The sequence below is a fragment of the Oreochromis niloticus genome, linkage group LG14 (assembly GCF_001858045.2).
Source record: "Oreochromis niloticus isolate F11D_XX linkage group LG14, O_niloticus_UMD_NMBU, whole genome shotgun sequence".
In the NCBI taxonomy this organism is placed as follows: Eukaryota; Metazoa; Chordata; class Actinopteri; order Cichliformes; family Cichlidae; genus Oreochromis; species Oreochromis niloticus.
In genome coordinates, this window is record NC_031979.2 from 39,707,189 (window position 1) to 39,727,477 (window position 20,289).

Consider the following 20,289-nt stretch of genomic DNA (forward strand, 5'->3'; position numbering starts at 1 on the left):
TGCTTGTTTGTTCTTTGCTGATATCCTTCCTGTGTGAGCCCAGTGTGCCGTGTCAGGAAAGCACACCAGCTTAAAAAGTTTATATGTCTGTGTCAGTGACTGAGGTCAAAGGTTAATGTGTCCGCTTACTTCTGATATCCACGATGTCTTCACATTCAGGTCCTGCAGGTGACTCACCTTTAAGACTTTTTAGAAACATCAACGAGCAGCTGAATGGACCAACACAGGTCCAACTGAAGCTTCAGGTGTGTGTGTGTGTGTGTGTGTGTGTGTGTGTGTGTGTGTGTGTGTGTGTGTTGCTGCTGTCAGCACTTAGACTGCTGAGTCTGAATGACAGAAACTTATCGGCTCAGCTGAGTCGCATCCTGCTGATCATGTTGGTGACATATTAATATCGATCAATACACAAACCAAAAACATCTGACCCCATGTGCTTTTAGTCTTCATTCATCTTTATGTATATATACATATATATGTGTGTGTGTGTGTGTGTGTGTGTGTGTATAAATAGACATGAAACTGCTGCAGGTTCTTCACGCTCTGATCGATCATCACGCAGCTGCTCACAGACAGCAGGCTCAGTGCTCTGACTGTGACTCCTCCAGGCGCTGTAGAAGCGATCGGGTTTCATTTTTAAAAAGACTTTAAACATGTTTTTCAGCCTAAAAGTTTGATGTAGAGATCTGCTGAGCTGAAAAAGTTATGAAGGATATGACATGATAGAAAAATCATTTAAAAGGTCCAAATTTACTGCCAATGGTCAGGTTCATGGTGAGGTCAGGGGTTTAGATTAGTTATGTTGTTTAATTCCACTTTTATTCAAATCTGTTTTTCTTGTTTTCTATTTTGTTTTTTTTATGTTTTTGTTGCCATCAGTCAGAAATTCAGAATATTCATCAACCCACTAGAAAAGGTGTGTGTGTGTGTGTGTGTGTGTGTGTGTGTGTGTGTGTGTGTGTGTCTGCCTGCAGGATTATTCCCTGTAATGACGTGCATGCTGACCAGGCTGTGTGTGCTGATTATAAATACAGCTGATCATTCTGATCAGCTTCAAACCTGCTTCTGTCCAGCTTGTCTTCATCGTCTTCATCGCTGCTGTTTCAGGTCAGTCTGTTCATTGAAAGATGAATCTGTTATCAGTGTGAATGAGTGTTTGATGATGGTTTTCATTAGTTTAATGAGGAAGTCTGAAGGTCAGCTGATGTTTCTTAATTCTGTGAAGCTTCACCTAAAAGCACAAAAAGCTTCACAGCTGATGTGAAACAACAAATCTAATCAATTACTTTCTAAAATTGGTGACGAGTTACCAGAAGTTAAAACTCATACATTTGTTTTTGTAGTATCCCCTGATTTTATATGATGCAGCATTAAGTTTGATTAAAAAAAACAACAAAAAAACAGTCAAAGGAGTTTGCAAAGAAAAGCGTCTGGACTTCTTTAAGTTGCTTGAAGACGTTTCACCTCTCATCCGAGAAGCTTCTTCAGTTCTAAAGTCAAATGGCCGAGAGTCCCAGATTTAAACCCAGTGGGAGTTTCCCCCCAAGGAGGGACAAAGGACCCCCTGGTGATCCTCTAATCCAGGGGTGTCAAACTCAAATACACAGTGGGCCAAAATTAGAAATTGGAACAAAGTCGCGGGCTAACATTAATATTTATTGAAAAAAATCTTCCTCAAGATATAACAAGGAACCTTTTCTTATAGACTCAAATAAGTTTTGCTGAAAAACTGAATATGGAATAAGCAAAGCTTAATACTGAACGATATATAACTTATATAAAAATATATATAACTTAATATTGCACACATGCAAAATTGAAATTCCAATTGAATAACATATCACTGGAATTCATTTCTTAAATAAAAAATGTATTTGCAGCCTTCTGAATTAAATTTTAGCAGTAAACTTTTTCCCAAGGCTAATAATAAATGTAAAAATAAAATAACAATAATAAACCACTTAACTAATAAAAATATCATTAAACGTGAAACTATTCAAGCCCATGTCTGGGAGTAGCAAGACAAATTGCACAAAGAAAATGTTAATTATAGCTCAGTTTGCTACACACTGATCTACTCTGATGTGTCCAAGCCAGATACCTGGCATCTCTTCTTGGATGCTAGTTCCTCAATGTCTGGGCTCAGGTTCTGAGCTGAGGAAATCCTCAGGATAGAGTGAAGGTGTTCATCGGTCAGACGTCTCCTGTGAGATGTTTTAGCCATCTTCATCGAGGAGAATAGTTGCTCACATAGGTAAGTGCTGCCGAACATGGAGAGCATCTGAGCAGCGTGGGTGCGGAGCCCAGGCATTGTGTCAGGGATGAAATGTGGAAATTGTGAAGTGCCCACAGCATCATACTTTGACTTCAGCGTGTCACTACACTGGAGTTCAATCAGCTCCATTTGGAGGTTTGTTGGTGCTTTTGCCACGTCAACTGCAAAAGGATTACTGAGCAGTTCAAATCGACATTTCTGGGCATCAAAGTCGGCAAACCGCCGGGTAAACTCAGTACTGAGTACACAGAGTTTTTCAGCAAACTGTGCACATGGGAACACAGCAGTAGAGATTTGCATGTTCATCGTTTGGCAGCAGGGAAAATGGTCCAGGTTTCCTTGTAGCATCTGATTCTGCCACAGGCACAATTTCGTTTTAAAAGCCCTCACTGCAGCGTACATATCTGTGATGATACGCCCCCGTCCCTGAAGCTGCAGGTTCAGCGCATTGAGATGGCTCGTGATATCACACATAAAGGCCAGCTCACACAGAAACTCCTGCTCCCTGAGCTCAGCTGTGTCTTGCCCTTTGCTTTCCAGAAACTGAAATATTTCCTCACGTAACTCGAAACATCTGTTCAGTACTTTTCCTCAGCTTAACCACCTCACCTCCGTGTGATACGTCACGTCTCCGTATTCCGAACCACACTCCTCAAGAAAAGATTTGAATTGGCGGTGATTCAGACCTTTGGCTCTTATAAAGTTAACTACTCGTGTTACTGCGGTCATAACATGTTCCATCCTTAGGGCTTTGCCACAAAGTGATTCTTGATGTATGATGCAGTGGTAAACAGTCAGCTCACCTGCACAGTTCTCCGCTCGCATCTTCTCCCGTACCCTGCCCACCAGTCCGCTCCTTTGACCACACATCGCTGGTGCACCATCTGTCGTTAACCCCACAAGTTTTTCCCATGGCAACTTCATTTCAGTTAGACATTTGGAAACCTCTTCAAATATTTCCTTCCCTGTGGTTGTGCCATGCATTGATTTTAATCCTAAAAGTTCTTCCGTAACACAGAGAGTTGAGTCCACACCACGGATGAAGACTGAAAGCTGGGCAGTATCAGAGGCGTCGCTGCTCTCATCCACAGCGAGGGAGAATGCAACGAAACTGTTTCCCTTCTCCATCAGCTGGTTATATAGATTGTTGGCAAGTTCACGTGTGCGATCAGCTACTGTGTTTCTGCTCAGGCTGACATTTGAAAATGCTTGCTTTTTCTCTGGGCACACAACGTCGCAAACTTTCATCATACACCTTTTCACAAACTCTCCCTCACTGAAGGGCCGGGCTGATTTTGCGATCTCTGCTGCCACAACAAAACCAGCCTTTACAGCAGCCTCACTTTGTGATATGGCTTTTTTGAACATAGTCTGTTGAGAAACAATACTTCTTTTCATCTCTTCTGCTTTCCGGCGCCTTTGAGTCATGTCCAGGTCCTTGTACTTCTTCAGTATTCGCATGGTTGCTATGACTACAGTCAACAGAGGAGAGGGGTTAGTGACTGACGCGCCAAAATACCAACAGAGCATTCTAGGATTTGTAGTATTAGCAGTACATGCGCTGTATAAGACCGGCGGGCCAGCGCTAATAGTAATTTGGTATGGCCTCGCGGGCCAAATGTAATTAGGCTGCGGGCCAAATTTGGCCCGCGGGCCAGAGTTTGACACCTATGCTCTAATCACATGAGCCAAGGTGTGAAAGCGGGTGTGGGACCTAATCAGCCAGGGTTTTGGGTGAGCTCATTGTTAAACCTGGCCCCACCTTGTCATGTGATTTCCTGAGGTCAGATGGCCCAGGATGTGAGTGGGCAAGGAGGAGGCTGCAGAGTTGGTGGATGTTAGTGGATGTTGGTGGATGTTGGTGGGTGTTGGTAGTTGTTGGTTGATGTTGGTGGATGTCGGTTGATGTGGGTGGGTGTTGGTGGCTGTCGGTTGATGTCGGTGGGTGTTGGTGGATGTTGGTGGTTGTTGGTTGATGTTGGTGGTTGTTGGTAGATGTTGGTGGATGTTGGTGGTTGTTGGTTGGTGTTGGTGGGCATTGGTGGGCATTGGTGGATGTTGGTGGGTGTTAGTTGGTGTTGGTGGGCTTTGGTGGATGTGGGTGGGCGTTGGTTGGTGTTGGTTGGTGTTGGTGGATGTTGGTAGATGTTGGTTGGTGTTGGTGGATGTTGGTTGATGTTGGTGGATGTTGGTGGATGTTGGTGGATGTTGGTGGGTGTTGGTAGATGTTGGTTGGCATTGGTAGATGTTGGTTGATGTTGGTGGATGTTGGTGGATGTTGGTGGGTGTTGGTGGATGTTGGTGGATGTTGGTGGGTGTTGGTGGTTGTTGGTTGATGTTGCTGGATGTTGGTGGTTGTTGGTTGATGTTGGTGGTTGTTGGTGGTTATTGGTGGATGTTGGTGGATGTTGGTTGATGTCGGTGGGTGTTGGTGGTTGTTGGTAGATGTTGGTGGATGTTGGTGGTTGTTGGTTGGTGTTGGTGGCCATTGGTGGGTGTTGGTGGGCGTTGGTGGATGTAGGAGGGCGTTGGTGGGCATTGGTTGATGTTGGTGGATGTTGGTGGATGTTGGTGGGTGTTGGTAGATGTTGGTTGGCATTGGTAGATGTTGGTTGATGTTGGTGGATGTTGGTGGATGTTGGTGGGTGTTGGTGGATGTTGGTGGATGTTGGTGGGTGTTGGTGGTTGTTGGTTGATGTTGCTGGATGTTGGTGGTTGTTGGTTGATGTTGGTGGTTGTTGGTGGTTATTGGTGGATGTTGGTGGATGTTGGTTGATGTCGGTGGGTGTTGGTGGTTGTTGGTAGATGTTGGTGGATGTTGGTGGTTGTTGGTTGGTGTTGGTGGCCGTTGGTGGGTGTTGGTGGTTGTTGGTTGATGTTGGTGGTTGTTGGTGGTTATTGGTGGATGTTGGTGGATGTTGGTTGATGTCGGTGGGTGTTGGTTGGTGTTGATTGGCGTTGGTTGGTGTTGGTGGATGTTGGTTGGTGTTGGTGGGCGTTGGTAGGTGTTTGTGGGTGTTAGTAGGTGTTGGTTGGTGTTGGTGGGCATTGGTGGATGTTGCTTGGTGTTGGTGAATGTTGGTTGGTGTTAGTAGGTGTTGGTTGGTGTTGGTGGACATTGGTGGATGTTGCTTGGTGTTGGTTGATGTTGGGGGATGTTGGTGGGTGTGGTAGGTTTTTGGTTGGTGGGCCTTGGTTTTTGTTGGTGGATGTGGGTGGGTGTTGGTGGATGTTGCTTGGTGTTGGTTGATGTTGGTGGTTGTTGGTGGATGTTGGTGGATGTTGGTAGGTTTTGGTGGGTGTTGGTTGTTGTTGGTGGATGTTGGTGGGTGTTGATGGTTGTTGGTTGATGTTGGTGGATGTGGGTGGGTGTTGGTGGATGTTGGTTGGCATTGGTGGATGTTGGTGGTTGTTGGTTGATGTCGGTGGGCGTTGGTTTGTGTTGGTAGATGGAACATGAATATGAGTGGAGCACATCACTGCATCCACACAAAGATCCAGAAACTCCTCCACCTCCTCCGAGCAGGTGCAGGGGCACATCTGCTGAGGCACATCTGCAGCTTTAGGAGGATGTGCTCTGTCTGGACAGCGTCTGTGATTCCAGACGATGAAGAAACCTCACTGAGCACAGCCTGCAGCAGCACGGCTCCATAACTGACCCGAGTACAGCCCAGATCATCACCCACCGAAACATTAGAAACCACAGCTGGAGTCCTCCATCCACCAGACGGAAACATCTGGCTGGTCTTCTTCGTCCAAATGGCTGTTCATCATCTGGATTCCTGTTTGGATGTTTTTTATTATTCTTATTAGTCAGAGTTTCTTTTATATCTGTGCAAAGTTAATGAAAACTGCGTTAGATCAGCAGATCTAACGCAGGGAGCTGTTAACAAGTCCGAATCATAACGTGCAGTGTTTGCTGTAGTGTTTTTTTGTTTGTTTGTTTTTTGTTTTTTAACTCGGTGAAAAAGAAAAAAAAATCATATTGAAGTAGCAAATAACCTAAAAGAAAGAAAAAAAGGAAAAAATACAAGCACCTCTCATGAAAGGTCAAAATGCCACCAATAATAAATATCACATTATCATTGATAAGCCTGTGTTCTCAGTTAGTCATATTACTGGGATGCTTTAATCATCCATAGATGCACAAGTGGATGCTTGGGTGTGAGGGCTGTGTGTGATTTAAGTTTGAGATGATAAAAGTTTGATATGTGAATGTCTCTGTGCTGCAGGTCAATTTCCAACACTCAGCATGAGTCCCAAGCACGTCGTCTTTAAGAAGGTGTCCCGTGACAAGTCGGTAAGTTCTGAAGATAGTTCAGCATCGACATCATCAGTCATGGAGAAGATGTGGTTTAGAAACCCAGAGCGGAGGTCATATCAAAGTTCCTTTTGCGGAGACTAAAGTTTCCCCCTGATGGGAACATCAGCACTGAAAGGATGCTGATTTTTACTCAGTACTCAGGACACCATTTAAGGCATCCATAAAGTTCTGGTCCCTGATCTTCCTCCACGGCTCTGTGTGGAGCAGGATCCAGGTCGTTAATCCGAACCCTCTGGGTTCCGATGGCATCTCATTGTGCTGAAATCCAAATTGAACTGACATGTGACAGAGTAACTGTAATATTAATGTCTGCTCACATTAGGATGCTCATACTTCCTGCTTTGCCTGCAGGTAAACATTCAGTTTTTTCATTTCTGACCTCAGAATGGGAAAAGGTTCAAAAACATTAACTCCATCGATGAACCGAACCGATGAGCCTCCTGCTCCCGGTCTGTGGGGAACTAAAAGCACAAATAAAAACCTCTACTCAGAGCTGTGCTGTCATTTCTGCCTCTGCAAGCATGTGATGGTCCACCCTTCTCAGAGTGAATGTGGAGCTCCTGCAGATTCTGAGTGTCCTCCAAGTTGGTGACTTATTCCCACAGAAAGACGTACCCATCCACCCATCTTCTGCAGGACAGGTTTAGTAGGGGCACCTGTGCTGCAGGAGGTGTAGCATGAGGAGGTGTTTGCTGTTGATCCTGCAGTCATTCTTACGTGACCCTCGTGTGTTTTCAGGTGACCGTCTACATGGCCAAGAGGGACTTTGTGGATCACTGCGACTTTGTGGATCCAGTCGGTGAGTCCCGATGCTAACTACCTGCTCTCGCTCTGTTTTTGCTGCTGTTTGAAAAATGTTTCATGAAAATGTTTAAAGATGGAGGACTGACAGATCCAGGCCTATGTCTTCATGACATCTCTGCATGTGCTGAGCCCTGTGAGAGAAAAAAGTATAAACTCTGTCGAGTCTGGGACCCCACAGAGACTGGGGAAGAAAGACATGGAGACATGACAGACTGTGGAGACAAATGAGCAGAACACAGAGACAGGACTATGACAATAAAGAGCCACAAAGACAGACCAGAGAAGGAGACACAGGTACAAGACGGGGACAGACCGGAAACGAAGACACCAAACATGAACAAGAAACATAGAACTAGAAATGTGAATAATGAAAAATTCAGAGCACTATGAAATACAGAAATAAAGAGTGAGTAATACAGAGCTAGAATTTGAAATCTGAGTCACAAACCATAATTCACTCCAAACTGGGTCAAAGACCCAGGACCGACTCTTTAAACAGAGCTTCTCCACCACACAGCACTCCTGGTGAATGTTGAGGGGTGGCCTGTGCTGTGGGATCCATACACCGCAGTGAACAGACTGAAAAACAGTACTCACTGGGTTACCTGCTGATTGTAAACCAGCCATGGATATGTGGATGGTAGCAGAGCAGGAAGTAGTTGATCATTTCTACTCATGCCCAGTAGGAGGACAGTGACAAACCTTTAAAACAGTCAGGAATGTGTTGTGATTTGATCACTTCCTGTTTCCTACAGATGGCGTGATTGTGGTTGACCCAGTGCAGCTCAAAGGAAAGAAAGGTCAGTGTGTTTAAATGTGTGCAGTAAAATGAGGCAGAACCCTGAGGAGGCGTTGTGGGACTCCCTCCTTCAGCCCGTCAGTGTGGAGAAGCTCAAATCCAGCTTTACTGGAGGAGCTCCACGGGGCTTATGACTGTGGTTCCTGTGTAAAACATATTTCACTGAATGAAAGCTTCTTTCTGTGCAGATAGACTGCAGTGTGGGGTGGGTGCGACACAAAAGATCTCAGAGAACAATGAGCAGCTTCTGACAGATGTTTCTCCAGCTTCTATTCACACTGATTTAGGTTTGATGGAGCCAGCTTCTCCTGGTGCAGCATCTTCTTGGATGTGTGGCTTCATTCCTGTTTCTCGGTGTCTGTTAGTGTACGTGATGCTGTCGTGCACGTTCCGCTACGGCCGTCAGGACATGGATGTGATGGGCGTGGCCTTCAGGAGGGACCTGTTCCTGGTGACCCGGCAGGTTTACCCCGAGCTGCAGGACAAAGAGAAGCTCACCCACACCAAGATCCAGCAGAAGCTGCTGCGAAAGCTTGGAAACAACGCCTTCCCCTTTTTCTTCGAGGTGAGGAACAGCCTGAACCATCTGGAAAGATCAGGCCCTGCTGGAGGAAGAGGTTTAAGCCCTCCATCAGGTTCAAGGATGAAAAACAGAAAGGCCGCATTTGTCATGTCTGGAATAGAGTCCTTTTTGTTGTGTTAGGTTTTGTACCCAGTGCAGATCTGGCTTAAACCTTCATCCAAAATCCTCAAGGTAGAAAAGGAAAACCTGATTACAGAATGAATAAAAACATTACAGCACCAGTCAGAACAACAAAAAACCCACAAATGTTTCAGAAATCTGTCAAAACCCAGTTTAAAACTAGAAATGTGGCACGGTGGTTAGCACTGTTGCCTCACAGCAAGAAGGTCCTGAGCTTGACTCCACCATCAGGCCGGGGTCTTTTTGTGTGGAGTTTGCATGTGTGCTCTACAGCTTCCTTCCACCATCCAAAGACATGCAGGTCAGGTTCACTGGAAACTCTAAATTGCATGTGTCTATATGCCCTGCGACAAACTGCCGACCTGTCCAGGGTGTAACCTGCCGCTTGCCCTAAGACAGCTGGGATAGGCTCCAGCAGAATAGGGTGGATGGATGGATGGATGCCCACATTTGAGCAGAAAACAGTAGAGTTCTCTGAGAGGTTAGAAATTAATGATCATTAACCGTTCAGAAAGAAAATCTAACATTTTAGGGAAAACATTTTCAGATATACAGAGAAAGGTTCTCTGCAGCTGTATGAGAACCTCCGAGAACCTGACTGAAATCTAAACACAGGCGAGGTCGTTGTTCTGTAGTCACCAGCGTGTGTCTGTGGCGCAGTTACAGAGGAAGGGGTGGGTTTCGCTCTTCTAATCGTGTCGATTACTATTCCTGTGTTTATTTTTGAAGAGGTTAGAATGAGACGTACCGATTCGGGTACCGTGCAGGACGAGTGTGATGGTCTAACGTTGGTGAAACAACTCTGTGCTTCAGTTTCCAGACAATCTGCCCTGCTCCATCGCTCTGCAGCCCGGACCGTCTGACGTGGGGAAGGTAACGCCATCACTACACTCAACCTTTCATGTTCTTCATCTGTTCATTGCTTCAGCGCCACAAAGTCTCAGAGTCCACACACTGATGTTTCACATCGGCTTCTCACGTTCTCACGCAGTCCTCTGAAATCAGCCAATTCCCCCGATGACTGATACGAGCTGTAAATGTGCAAACTGTGTGTTTCTGTGTGCTGGACAGAAATGTGCGGTGGAGTTTGAGGTGAAAGCTTTCTGTGGTGAGAACCAGGACGAGAAGATTGACAAACAGTGAGTCGCCCAGAGTGGATCTCAGTCTGAGGACTCGATGGACGTCCTTTCACGCGTTCCTCCTTCCTCTCTGCAGGAGTTCTGTCCATCTCACCATCCGTAAGATCCAGTTCAGTGCAGAGGACAGCAAACTGGTTCCCAGCGCAGAGACAACCTTCGAGTTCCTGATGTCCGAGAAACCTCTGCACGTCAAACTGAGCCTGCCCAAAGAGGTCAGTCAGGTCCTGAACCAGACACCAGAACCACCAGGTTCTGAAAGCTGGAGGGCTCTCACAGATGTACTCGTGAACGCACTTCACCTGTCTGTCTACCTGTCTGCTTACCTGTCTCCAGACTTTTTACCACGGCGAGCCGCTCAAAGCCGATGTTGAAATCACCAACTCGTCCAGCAGGAACATCAAAGACATCAGCTTGTCAGGTGACACCAGTCTGGCTTCAGAGTACCTAAAGGTGACGTAGAGCAGCGTATCTCTGCCACCAAGCATCAGTTTTTCAGTTTTTTCTTTTATGAAAGGAAAGCGTGAAATGTACAAGCATGCAGAAGTTGCATTACCATCAGGGGAGACCATTGATTTAAAGCCAAGAAGTCTGTAGTGAGCAAAAACTGTATGAAGTCCATTCCAGAGTCCTTACTCTCCAGAAACATTTAAGCTAGGCATCTACATGTAAACATGTTAATCATGTCTTTCCCATCATTATTTTGTTGGCTTATTTATTTCAAGACATACTGGCTTGAAATAAAATGTCTCCCCCTGCTGGTACTGCAGCTTCTGCACGCTTGCACATTTCCCTCTTTGGAGGGGCAAAGCGTGAAATGGACACGGTGGATGGCGTGTCTAATACGCACTTTTCCGTGGTATCGGGTTGACTGGAGACATCAGCTGATAACACTTCCTTCCACCAGCATGAATTTAAAAAGTCATGCAACCAAAGCCTGCTCAGACACGATTGGCAAAGCTGAAACCACACAGGCTCTTACAGAAGCCTTAAAGTTCTGACCTGAGGAGATTTTTAACCAGAAAAGCTGCTCGTTGTAAACATGAGGAAAGGTGTCTGTGGCGGTGACACGCTGCCTCACCTGCAGGCCTCTACAGCTGACAGCAGACAAGTATGTTTCCTCCCTGCAGCAGCGCGGTGACTTACTTTGAGTTTCTGTGCTTAGTTGAGCAGGTGACCCATGTCATCCTTTACTCCAGCGATAAGTACGTCAAGTCTGTGGCCAAAGAGGAGACCAGGTGAGTTAAGGATGCAACAGAAGTATATTTATTTTGAATCTTTTCTGAGAGAACTTAAACCAGGAGTTGTGTTCACTGTCTCAGTTTGATCAGACAGAACATTTTTTCTTTTTTCAAAAGGAAGATGTTTCCTGTACATTTAAATTTTGCATTGATCTGTTAAAAACAGATGTGCCCATGTCGTACCTGATACATCTTGGTCTAAAGTTACTCTTAGTTTCCTTACACTGTCAGCTAGGTTAGTTTTAACCACTCTGGGTTTGGCTGAGAGGTTTCTAATCATGTTATGTTTTCGGTTACAGCGACTCTGTGCCTTCTGGCACCAGTCTGAAGAAGGAGTACACCCTGCACCCTCTGCTGGCGTACAACAAAGACCGCAGAGGACTCGCTCTGGATGGACGACTCAAACACGAGGACACCAACCTGGCTTCATCGAGCATGTCAGTGACACACTGAGGTTTTAATGAAGGTGTTAGACAGGAAACATGGCTGCTCTTTAAAGGACAGGTTTACAGGATTTAACCTGGCAGGTGAGACAGATCTGTCATCAGAGCATTCTGGGCAAAATACACTTCAATGTTCAGACGGGCTGCATTCTCACGAGATCTCCGGAGACTCCATCAGGTGAGCCTGAAGGCCGGTCAGGCCATCGGGGTGATGGAGCTTCAGTTAAATCACGGCTCGATGACCTCTGACGACTGGACGCCTCCGGAGACTGAACTCTGTTTTCCAGAAAATCAACCACTGAAATTAGAAATATGATGGAAATGGACTCATCCAAGTGTCAGAGCCGAGGTCTCGTTTTGTTCTGTCAGGTCGTGAAGCTTCCACAGTTTAATTTTCTTCTCAGAGGTGGAACCAGAAGCTTCCTAAACGTTAGTGAGACGATGATTTGTTTCGATGATTCGGACATCTCCCTCCTAATGTCTCCTCTGCGGGGTCAGATCTCTGACCTGTTTCTAGCTGCAAGGTTAGAAACACCACGGGGACTCTGGATGATCTGAAGCTCTGTGCTGCAAACGGTTCCTGACTCTCAGTTTGTGCTGACGAGCCTGAAACCTTACTCGTGCTTTCAGACATCCGTGACCCCTGAAAGAGCTGTGAACCTGTCCTTTAACCACGTGACCGGCAGGTGTGTCATTGAACAGATATGCGTGACCTCCCTAGAGTCACGTCACATAGCATGCTAGAACACAATGCTGAGAGCACCTGAGTTTCCTGAGCTTAGCGAAGAGCGTTGCATGACTTTCAGAAAGTTTTCCTTCAGCTGATGAGAGCTGTCTGTGTCTCAGTGTGAAGCAGGAGGTCCTGAAGGAGGTTCAGGGGATTCTGGTCTCCTATAAGGTCGTGCTGAGGATGGTCGCCTCAGGGTGAGTCTCACACTTCCTGCTGTTAACAGTGTGTGCATATTCAGGTGTCTGGTGAGGGGTCAAAGGTCACGACAGGCCCTCTGCCTGACCTCACTTACAGCAGCTCAGGTGTGATGAGGTTTGAACACATTGTGAATACGAGCGACTGATGACACAGAATAAAAAAAACACCTTCAACGTCGCCAACACCTTGGCCCCACATAGCAGACTGGTCTGGCCCGGATCCGGCATCAAGCTGGCACTTCTGACTGACTGGTGTCATGGCAGGGTGTATGTCAGCCAGATGTGGGCCAGGTCTGACAATGATGCCACTATTTATGTTCCTGTTTTCCTATTTTAGTTATTAGACCCAAATGCCATGTTGCAATACTATACAGCTATGGTAGCCAATGTTTCAAATGCAGGTTTGACAGGTTTGTGAGTGTACACTTTATCCAAAACCTAGGGAGGGTTTACTCACATTTATCACTGAGTGGCTATAGCTCAGGAGGTAGAGCAGGTCACCTACTGATCAGAAGGTTAGTGGTTCGATTCCTGTGTGATCCTTCAGTCAGCAGGTCAAGAGTGTGAATGTGTATGGATGTAGTTAGGAAGCCCTCAGTTTAGAGAAAGTGTGTGACTGTGACATGTTGTATAGAGCACTTGGAGTAATCTGAGAGAATAGAGAAGTGCTATATAAGAATGAGTCTGTTTAATTCAATTTTATTTATATAGCGCCAAATCACAACAAAAGTCGCCTCCAGGCGCTTTATATTGTACAGTAGACTCTATAATAACAGATACAGAGAAAAACCCAACAATCATATGACCCCCTATGAACAAGCACTTTGGCGACAGTGGGAAGGAAAAACTCCCTTTTAACAGGAAGAAACCTCCGGCAGAACCAGGCTCAGGGAGGGGCGGGGCCATCTGCTGCGACCGGTTGGGGTGAGAGAAGGAAGACAGGATAAAGACATGCTGTGGAAGAGAGACAGAGATTAATAACAGATATGATTAAATGCAGAGAGGTCTGTTAACACATAGTGAGTGAGAAAGGTGACTGGAAAGGAAAAACTCAATGCATCATGGGAATCCCCGGCAGCCTACGTCTATTGCAGCATAACTAAGGGAGGATTCAGGGTCACCTGGTCCAGCCCTAACTATATGCTTTAGCAAAAAGGAAAGTTTGAAGCCTAATCTTGAAAGTAGAGATAGTGTCTGTCTCCTGAATCCAAACTGGAAGCTGGTTCCACAGAAGAGGGGCCTGAAAACTGAAGGCTCTGCCTCCCATTCTACTTTTAAATACTCTAGGAACAACAAGTAGGCCTGCAGTGTGAGAGTGAAGTGCTCTAATAGGGTGATATGGTACTACAAGGTCATTAAGATAAGATGGGGCCTGATTATTTAAGACCTTGTATGTGAGGAGCAGGATTTTGTATTCTGGATTTAACAGGAAGCCAATGAAGGGAAGCCAAAACAGGAGAGTCAAAGGAGTTTGCAAAGAAAAGCGTCTGGACTTCTTTAAGTTGCTTGAAGACGTTTCACTTCTCATCGGAGAAGCTTCTTCAGTTCTAAGGTCAAATGGCCGAGAGTCCCAGATTTAAACCCAGTGGGAGTTTCCCCCCAAAGAGGGACAAAGGACCCCCTGGTGATCCTCTAATCACATGAGCCAAGGTGTGAAAACGGGTGTGGGACCCAATCAGCCAGGGTTTCGGGTGAGCTCATTGTTCCAATTTCTAATTTTGGCCCACTGTGTATTTGAGTTTGACACCCCTGGATTAGAGGATCACCAGGGGGTCCTTTGTCCCTCTTTGGGGGGATACTCCCACTGGGTTTAAATCTGGGACTCTCGGCCATTTGACCTTAGAACTGAAGAAGCTTCTCGGATGAGAGGTGAAACGTCTTCAAGCAACTTAAAGAAGTCCAGACGCTTTTCTTTGCAAACTCCTTTGACTACGATGACCTGGATGACTGAGAACCTTCACAGACCAAAACAGGAGAAATCTGCTCTCTCTTTCTAGTCCCTGTCAGGACTCTTGCTGCAGCATTTTGGATCAGCTGAAGGCTTTTTAGGGAGTTTTTAGGACATCCTGATAATAAAGAATTACAGTAGTCCAGCCTGGAAGTAATAAATGCATGAACTAGTTTTTCAGCGTCACTCTGAGACAGGATATTTCTAATTTTAGAGATGTTGCACAAATGGAAGAAAGCAGTCTTACATATTTGTTTAATATGTGCGTTGAAGGACATGTCCTGGTCAAAAATGACTCCAAGGTTCCTCACAGCATTACTGGAGGCCAAGGTAATGCCATCCAGAGTAAGAATCTGGTTAGATACCATATTTCTAAGATTTTCAGGGCCGAGTACAATAACCTCAGTTTGATCTGAATTAAGAAGCAGAAAGTTAGCGGCCATCCAGGTCTTTATGTCTTTAAGACATTCCTGCAGTTTAACTAATTGGTGTGTGTTACCTGGCTTCATGGACAGATAGAGCTGCGTGTCATCTGCATAGCAGTGAAAATGTATGCTATGTCTTCTAATGATGCTGCCTAAGGGAAGCATGTATAATGTAAACAGAATTGGTCCTAGCACTGAACCCTGTGGAACACCATAATTGACCTTAGTGTGTGAAGAGGACTCTCCATTTACATGTACTGTCACAGTCTGGCTGAGGCAGACTGTATGTGTTTGCAAAAGAGGACTCGAACGCAGACCAAAAACTGAACGTGACGTGGATTTAACAAAAAACAAGCCGTTTATTGAGGCTAGGAAACAAGGTACAAACAAAGGGCATAGGTGAAACTAAACAATAACCTAAACTGGGTGAACTAAAACTAAACATGAAAAAAACCTTAAACACGGTGAACTGACATGGATACCTGAAGTTGTGACGTGGATGAGCAGACGACCTGACAAGGAATGACTGAAAGCACACGGACTAAATACACACAGGAGGATAATGAGGGAAGTGGGAACACATGGAGAAACAGCTGACACACATGAACATAACGACGTCACAAGGAGAGAGTAAAACTAAAAACATTGAACATAGGAACACAGGACCCCTTCAAAATAAAACAGAAAACAATGAGACGCAGACATGACAACGTGAACTTGACAACATAAGACTCACAGACATGAAACACATGAAGGGCAAGGGAGACTTCACAGGGGTTGAAAACACAAGGGGGAACTAATAAGCAAATGAACATAGGAGACCTAATGAGCTTAAACATACTATAAACATCAAAAGAACTAAAACTCAAAACACTGGGTCATAAGACCCAGGATCGTGACATGTACAAACTGGAGTCTATTAGATAGATATGATACAAACCACTGCAGCGCAGTACCTGCAATACTACTGTAATAAAATGTTCACTGTCTGAACAGAGTTTTGTCATGTTACTTTTGCACTATTATGTCCAGCACATGTTGTTATTACATGGCTTGATTAAGGTACACATTAGGCTGACATCTGGGGCCAGAGCTGAAACTGTTCTGGGCCAGCACAGGACCACCAGTGTGTCTGCAATTGGCCTTGTGCTGGCCCATGTGTGGGCCACCTCTGGCAAACCAGATCTGGGCCACCAAAGGGCCGTCATTCTTCGTGGTATGTGGGCCATGTGTAAGCACATTGTGTGGGCCAGATCCGGGCCATACCAATTTTGCTATGTGGGTTGTGTCAGCCTCCTGAGACACAGCTGACCCCGACACCAACCACACCTCTATCATGTGCCGGGGTCATGAAACTCCATCTTTTCAAATCAGAGATCATGAAGTGTCACTGACCAATAGGAGCGCTCTCTCAGCCAGGGTCATGCCCGCCCACTGCGCCTGACAGTTTATCAGAGGGAAAATTAACCTCCGAGGCAATCTGACGCTTTGTGTCTGTTCTCTCTCTGCTGCCCTTCATTCACAGGACGGTGGGATCCAGGTAGGGTCATGCTCAGACACACTGTGTGTGTGTGTGTGTGTGTGTGTAAAACATCTGGACTCACAGCTGTGTCTGTGCTTTACAGTGAGGTGTCTCTGGAGGTTCCCTTCAGGCTCATGCATCCCAAACCTGAACCAGGTAAAGATTTCTTTCAGCTTCCACAACACACACACACAGCTGGACCTGCTTATGAGCCAGTTTACATGAGAACATGTTCTGTGTGTGTGTGTGTGTGTGTGTGTTTTAAGCTGCTTTTTGTGTATTGCTGACAGCAGTTTATGATATAAACAAGAAGCTGCGTCACACAGATTAACATCCAGATTAGCAGCGATTAATAGAGTTTAAGACACACACACACACACTCAGGTCTCTTGTGTGTTCCCAGTGTGACCCTCCAGGTGTATTATTGTAGGGTCTACCTGACAGTATGAAGCCAGCTGTTGTGATTTGGCGCCATATAAAAAAAGATAATTGAATTGTTCATATTTCACCTGTTTCTCTTTTCTTGATGCTGCCTGACCTGCAGCCAAGGACAGGTAAGTGTGACAGTGAACGACATCACTTCCTGTCCCACACAGTGAAGTCTTCCTCTGTGTGACGGACATCGTAGGGAAAGGTTGGCGCTTCCCAGCCCCATTCTCTGTCTTACAAAGGGGGGGGGGCTCAAATCTGATTGATTAAATTTAGAAGGAGCAGAGCAGCAGACGTAGCTCACGTGGAGCAGGAAGGTCAAGCTCATCTTACATGGAGGGCCGAACCAGTGAAGCGCCCCTGCTGTCCCTGTAAAGATGAATCCCCTTTTAATCCCTGAGAGGCGTAAATAATATAAAACAGGCGTCTCCTTTTTCCACATGACAACGAAACGCAGCATATCAAAGAAATCTGTCAGCACGACGTAGAAAACTGGCTCGTCGCTCATCCTGTGACTGGAAAATATTATGCTGTCGTGTTCTGTCGTCACCTCGGTGTGAACAGCTGGAGGATTTTGAAATGAAAACACAGTTAAAAGTCCAAAATTCCTGCCCTCCTTCACGTTTGCCCAGCGGGTGAGATTGGAGGCCAGTTTTTGCGACCTTCATTGGGCGGCTGTGGTTTAGGTGGTAAAGCTGGTCATCGACCAATCACAAGTTCTCAGGATTGAGCCCCATGTGACTGTTTACGGCAAACACATCGTGTGTGTAAACGTACCCATGTGTTCCAGTTTTTTCTTGTTTATCAAGAACACGAAGTGACTTAAACTGCTGAGACAGGAGGCGGAGCTTGCTGTTGACCTTCCCACTGTGTCTGTGCCGCAGCGAACCAGACGACATGGTGTTTGAGGAATTCAAACGGGCCTACCTGAAGGGCATGGTCTACGGAGACGATGACGAGTCCCCCACCGACGCCTGAACTACAAAGATGGCCGCCTCAGGTCGAACGGCGCAGCGGCCACTCGGAGCTGAAGATGAACACAGTGTGGTTGTCCACCCGTGGTTTCCTCGCTGTTTTAACGTCTCCATCGTGTTTCCTGCAGCGCCACCCCCAGGCTAACTACAGCCGCGAGGTGGTGCTAGCAGGAACCAAAAACTCTGCCAGAAATGACCATCTCCTCCTCTAATGCAGTACTTTTACCTGGAACCAGGTGTTTTTACTTTGTTTTCCTGCAACACTTCCTCCATGGCTGGGTTTGGTGTGTACTTTAGGTTTTCCCAAACCTGATGCAGCGGCCTCTGGTGGCCACAGTGATTATGCTGTGAGCAAAGCTGGGTGATGCAGTCGTGGCTGGGAGGATGCTGAGGTGGATGGATGGGTGGAGCCATCTGCTGCTTGTCTTTGATGAAGGAGATGGTCTAAGTCACAGGTGTCAAATTCCAGGCCTCGAGGGCCGGTGTCCTGCAGGTTTAAGATGTGTTCTTGATCCAACACAGCTGATTCAAATGGCTAAATGACCTCCTCAACATGTCCTGAAGTTCCCCAGAGGCCTGGTAATGAACTAATCATGTGATTCAGGTGAGCTGAAACCGTTAGTTGATATCTGAAACCTGCAGGACACCGGCCCTCGTGGACTGGAGTTAGACACCCCTGGTCTAAGTGCTTCATTAGGGTTAGGTGAAGAATGCCGACGTGGCCACAGGCGTCCGTGATTGGCCGTCCTCCGTCCACCTCCACCTCCTCCTGCAGCACGTGGAGCTTCTTTTGTTCCAGAGGAAAGCAGCTGAGGGACTGAGGGTCATTTCTGGGCATAGCTCAACATTTCCCGTCCTCAGAGGGTCGGTGTGTCACGTTAAATGAAGGAAACGCTGGAAATGATGAGTGTCAGCAGGCCAGGCTGTTAGCCGTGAGGCTTTGAGCGAATGTAGACGAGTAAAGTGCATCTTTAGAGCTCAGTGAAACGAGCTGCTGATGTTCTGTAGAGCACGTCATAGCTGACCTGTCAGTGTGCTTATTTTACAGGCAGTGGTGTTTCTCCTGTTTCTGTCTGATACCTGACATACATGTGTGTGTGTTCCACTTTCTCTGCATGCATTAAACAGAATGAGGCTGTGAGCTGTTAGTCGCTGTGCTTCTGTCTGATTAAAGAAGCCTGTCGTCCATGTTTCACACTCCGCACGGCTCCATGTTTTTACGTTTGGGTTTCTCACTTCTACTTCCTGTCACACAGAGGTACTTTTGTTATACAGTGACAATAAAGAGATCAGATAGAGTCCAGTGAGCAGAAACAGGGCAGCATCCATCTATAATATTCTTGATATTTATAATTGAGTGATTTGTGTATATTAGTGCTATGTTTTTTTTCTTAAATTTGAAAAGTCTGTAACACGTTGTATTGTTTAGTTTAGTCTGTTACTGTCTTGGAGCAACTGTAACCTACATAATTTCCTTAATGATTAATAAAGTATCATGATTAATGAGTACACCCACAAACTGTGTCTGTGGATACTAAGTGTCAGTCACTTAACAGTGAGGCTGTGGACCCAGAGGGCCCGGACTCTAAGGGCCCGGGATACGTGTTCAGGGCCCAAATGTACTCCTTTGCCTGGGTCCGCAGAGAGCGGCTAACAGCAGCGTGTAAATCCATTTTGAATTCATGGCTTCAAAGGAACACGACAGTGTTTGGAAGAGTTTATTATCCGAGATGAGTTTGTGACAGAATGACTCAAATTCAGCGTGAATTTGAATTTCATTTGGAAAAATAATAAATGTCTCTACAGGAGACGAGCTGATAGGGTTAAGAGTGTAGAGGAGTTTAGATTTTAGGGTTATGAACGGAGCCTTAAACCATGATGGCTGAGCTCTTTTGTCAGACACAGAAATTAGGAGGTATTGACTTTCTCTACCATGATATTCTCAAAGTGCCCACAAAGCTGTCAAAGTTCCACCAACAAGCTCTCCTGTACTGGAGCTTACTATACAAGCATGAGTTCACAACACATAATACACTCAAGTGAAACTAAGGATACATTGGTACTAACAGAAAATCACAGTTTTTGGATACCTGGGAGCAAAAAGCACCATGGTCCGTGACTCACTTCATGGACAATACAGGTATGAAGATCGTCCCGGTACCCTTTAACACAATGGTTCAACAGATTGTGAGATATTCTAACCTTGTTGTAGAAGTGAGACCGAGAACTGTTGAAGGTATCCAGCGAGAGAGGGAAGACAAAAATCGATTAATAAAAAACCTTTTGTCAACAAAACGCTAGCCTGGCAAACTGAAAAGGAAATATGTTATTTTCAGTGGAGA

General features: G+C 45.8%; 2 protein-coding genes and 1 pseudogene across 2 annotated transcripts; 1 reads left to right on the top strand and 2 right to left on the bottom strand.

Moving 5' to 3' along the window:
* Positions 1–994: 994 nt before the first annotated feature.
* Positions 995–19,466, top strand: sagb (S-antigen; retina and pineal gland (arrestin) b). Its single transcript, XM_003457823.3, has 16 exons — positions 995–1,104; positions 6,505–6,572; positions 7,335–7,395; positions 8,156–8,200; positions 8,565–8,764; positions 9,716–9,775; positions 9,974–10,041; positions 10,118–10,253; positions 10,375–10,459; positions 11,204–11,276; positions 11,579–11,716; positions 12,569–12,646; positions 16,548–16,562; positions 16,648–16,700; positions 17,089–17,098; positions 17,858–19,466. The coding sequence occupies exons 2-16, from the start codon at positions 6,525–6,527 to the stop codon at positions 17,949–17,951; spliced, it is 1,164 nt and encodes a 387-aa protein (XP_003457871.1). The 5' UTR covers positions 995–1,104; positions 6,505–6,524; the 3' UTR covers positions 17,952–19,466.
* On the bottom strand, positions 1,591–3,733 carry LOC102082190 (general transcription factor II-I repeat domain-containing protein 2-like; annotated as a pseudogene).
* Positions 4,111–5,730, bottom strand: LOC109195225 (mucin-2-like). Its single transcript, XM_019347034.1, has one exon. It carries the CDS (start codon positions 5,728–5,730, stop codon positions 4,111–4,113), a length of 1,620 nt encoding a protein of 539 aa, XP_019202579.1.
* Positions 19,467–20,289: the final 823 nt, after the last annotated feature.

What these genes read in the sequence shown, in the direction of transcription:
- LOC109195225 (XM_019347034.1), bottom strand. Translation starts at nt 5,730, where the DNA reads ATGTTCCATCTACCAACACAAACCAACGCCCACCGACATCAACCAACA.
- sagb (XM_003457823.3), top strand. Translation starts at nt 6,525, where the DNA reads ATGAGTCCCAAGCACGTCGTCTTTAAGAAGGTGTCCCGTGACAAGTCG. An exon ending in CAAAGACATCAGCTTGTCAG is followed by an intron (nt 10,460 to 11,203) that starts GTGACACCAGTC and finishes TTCTGTGCTTAG; the next exon opens with TTGAGCAGGTGACCCATGTC. An exon ending in GTGGCCAAAGAGGAGACCAG is followed by an intron (nt 11,277 to 11,578) that starts GTGAGTTAAGGA and finishes TTTCGGTTACAG; the next exon opens with CGACTCTGTGCCTTCTGGCA.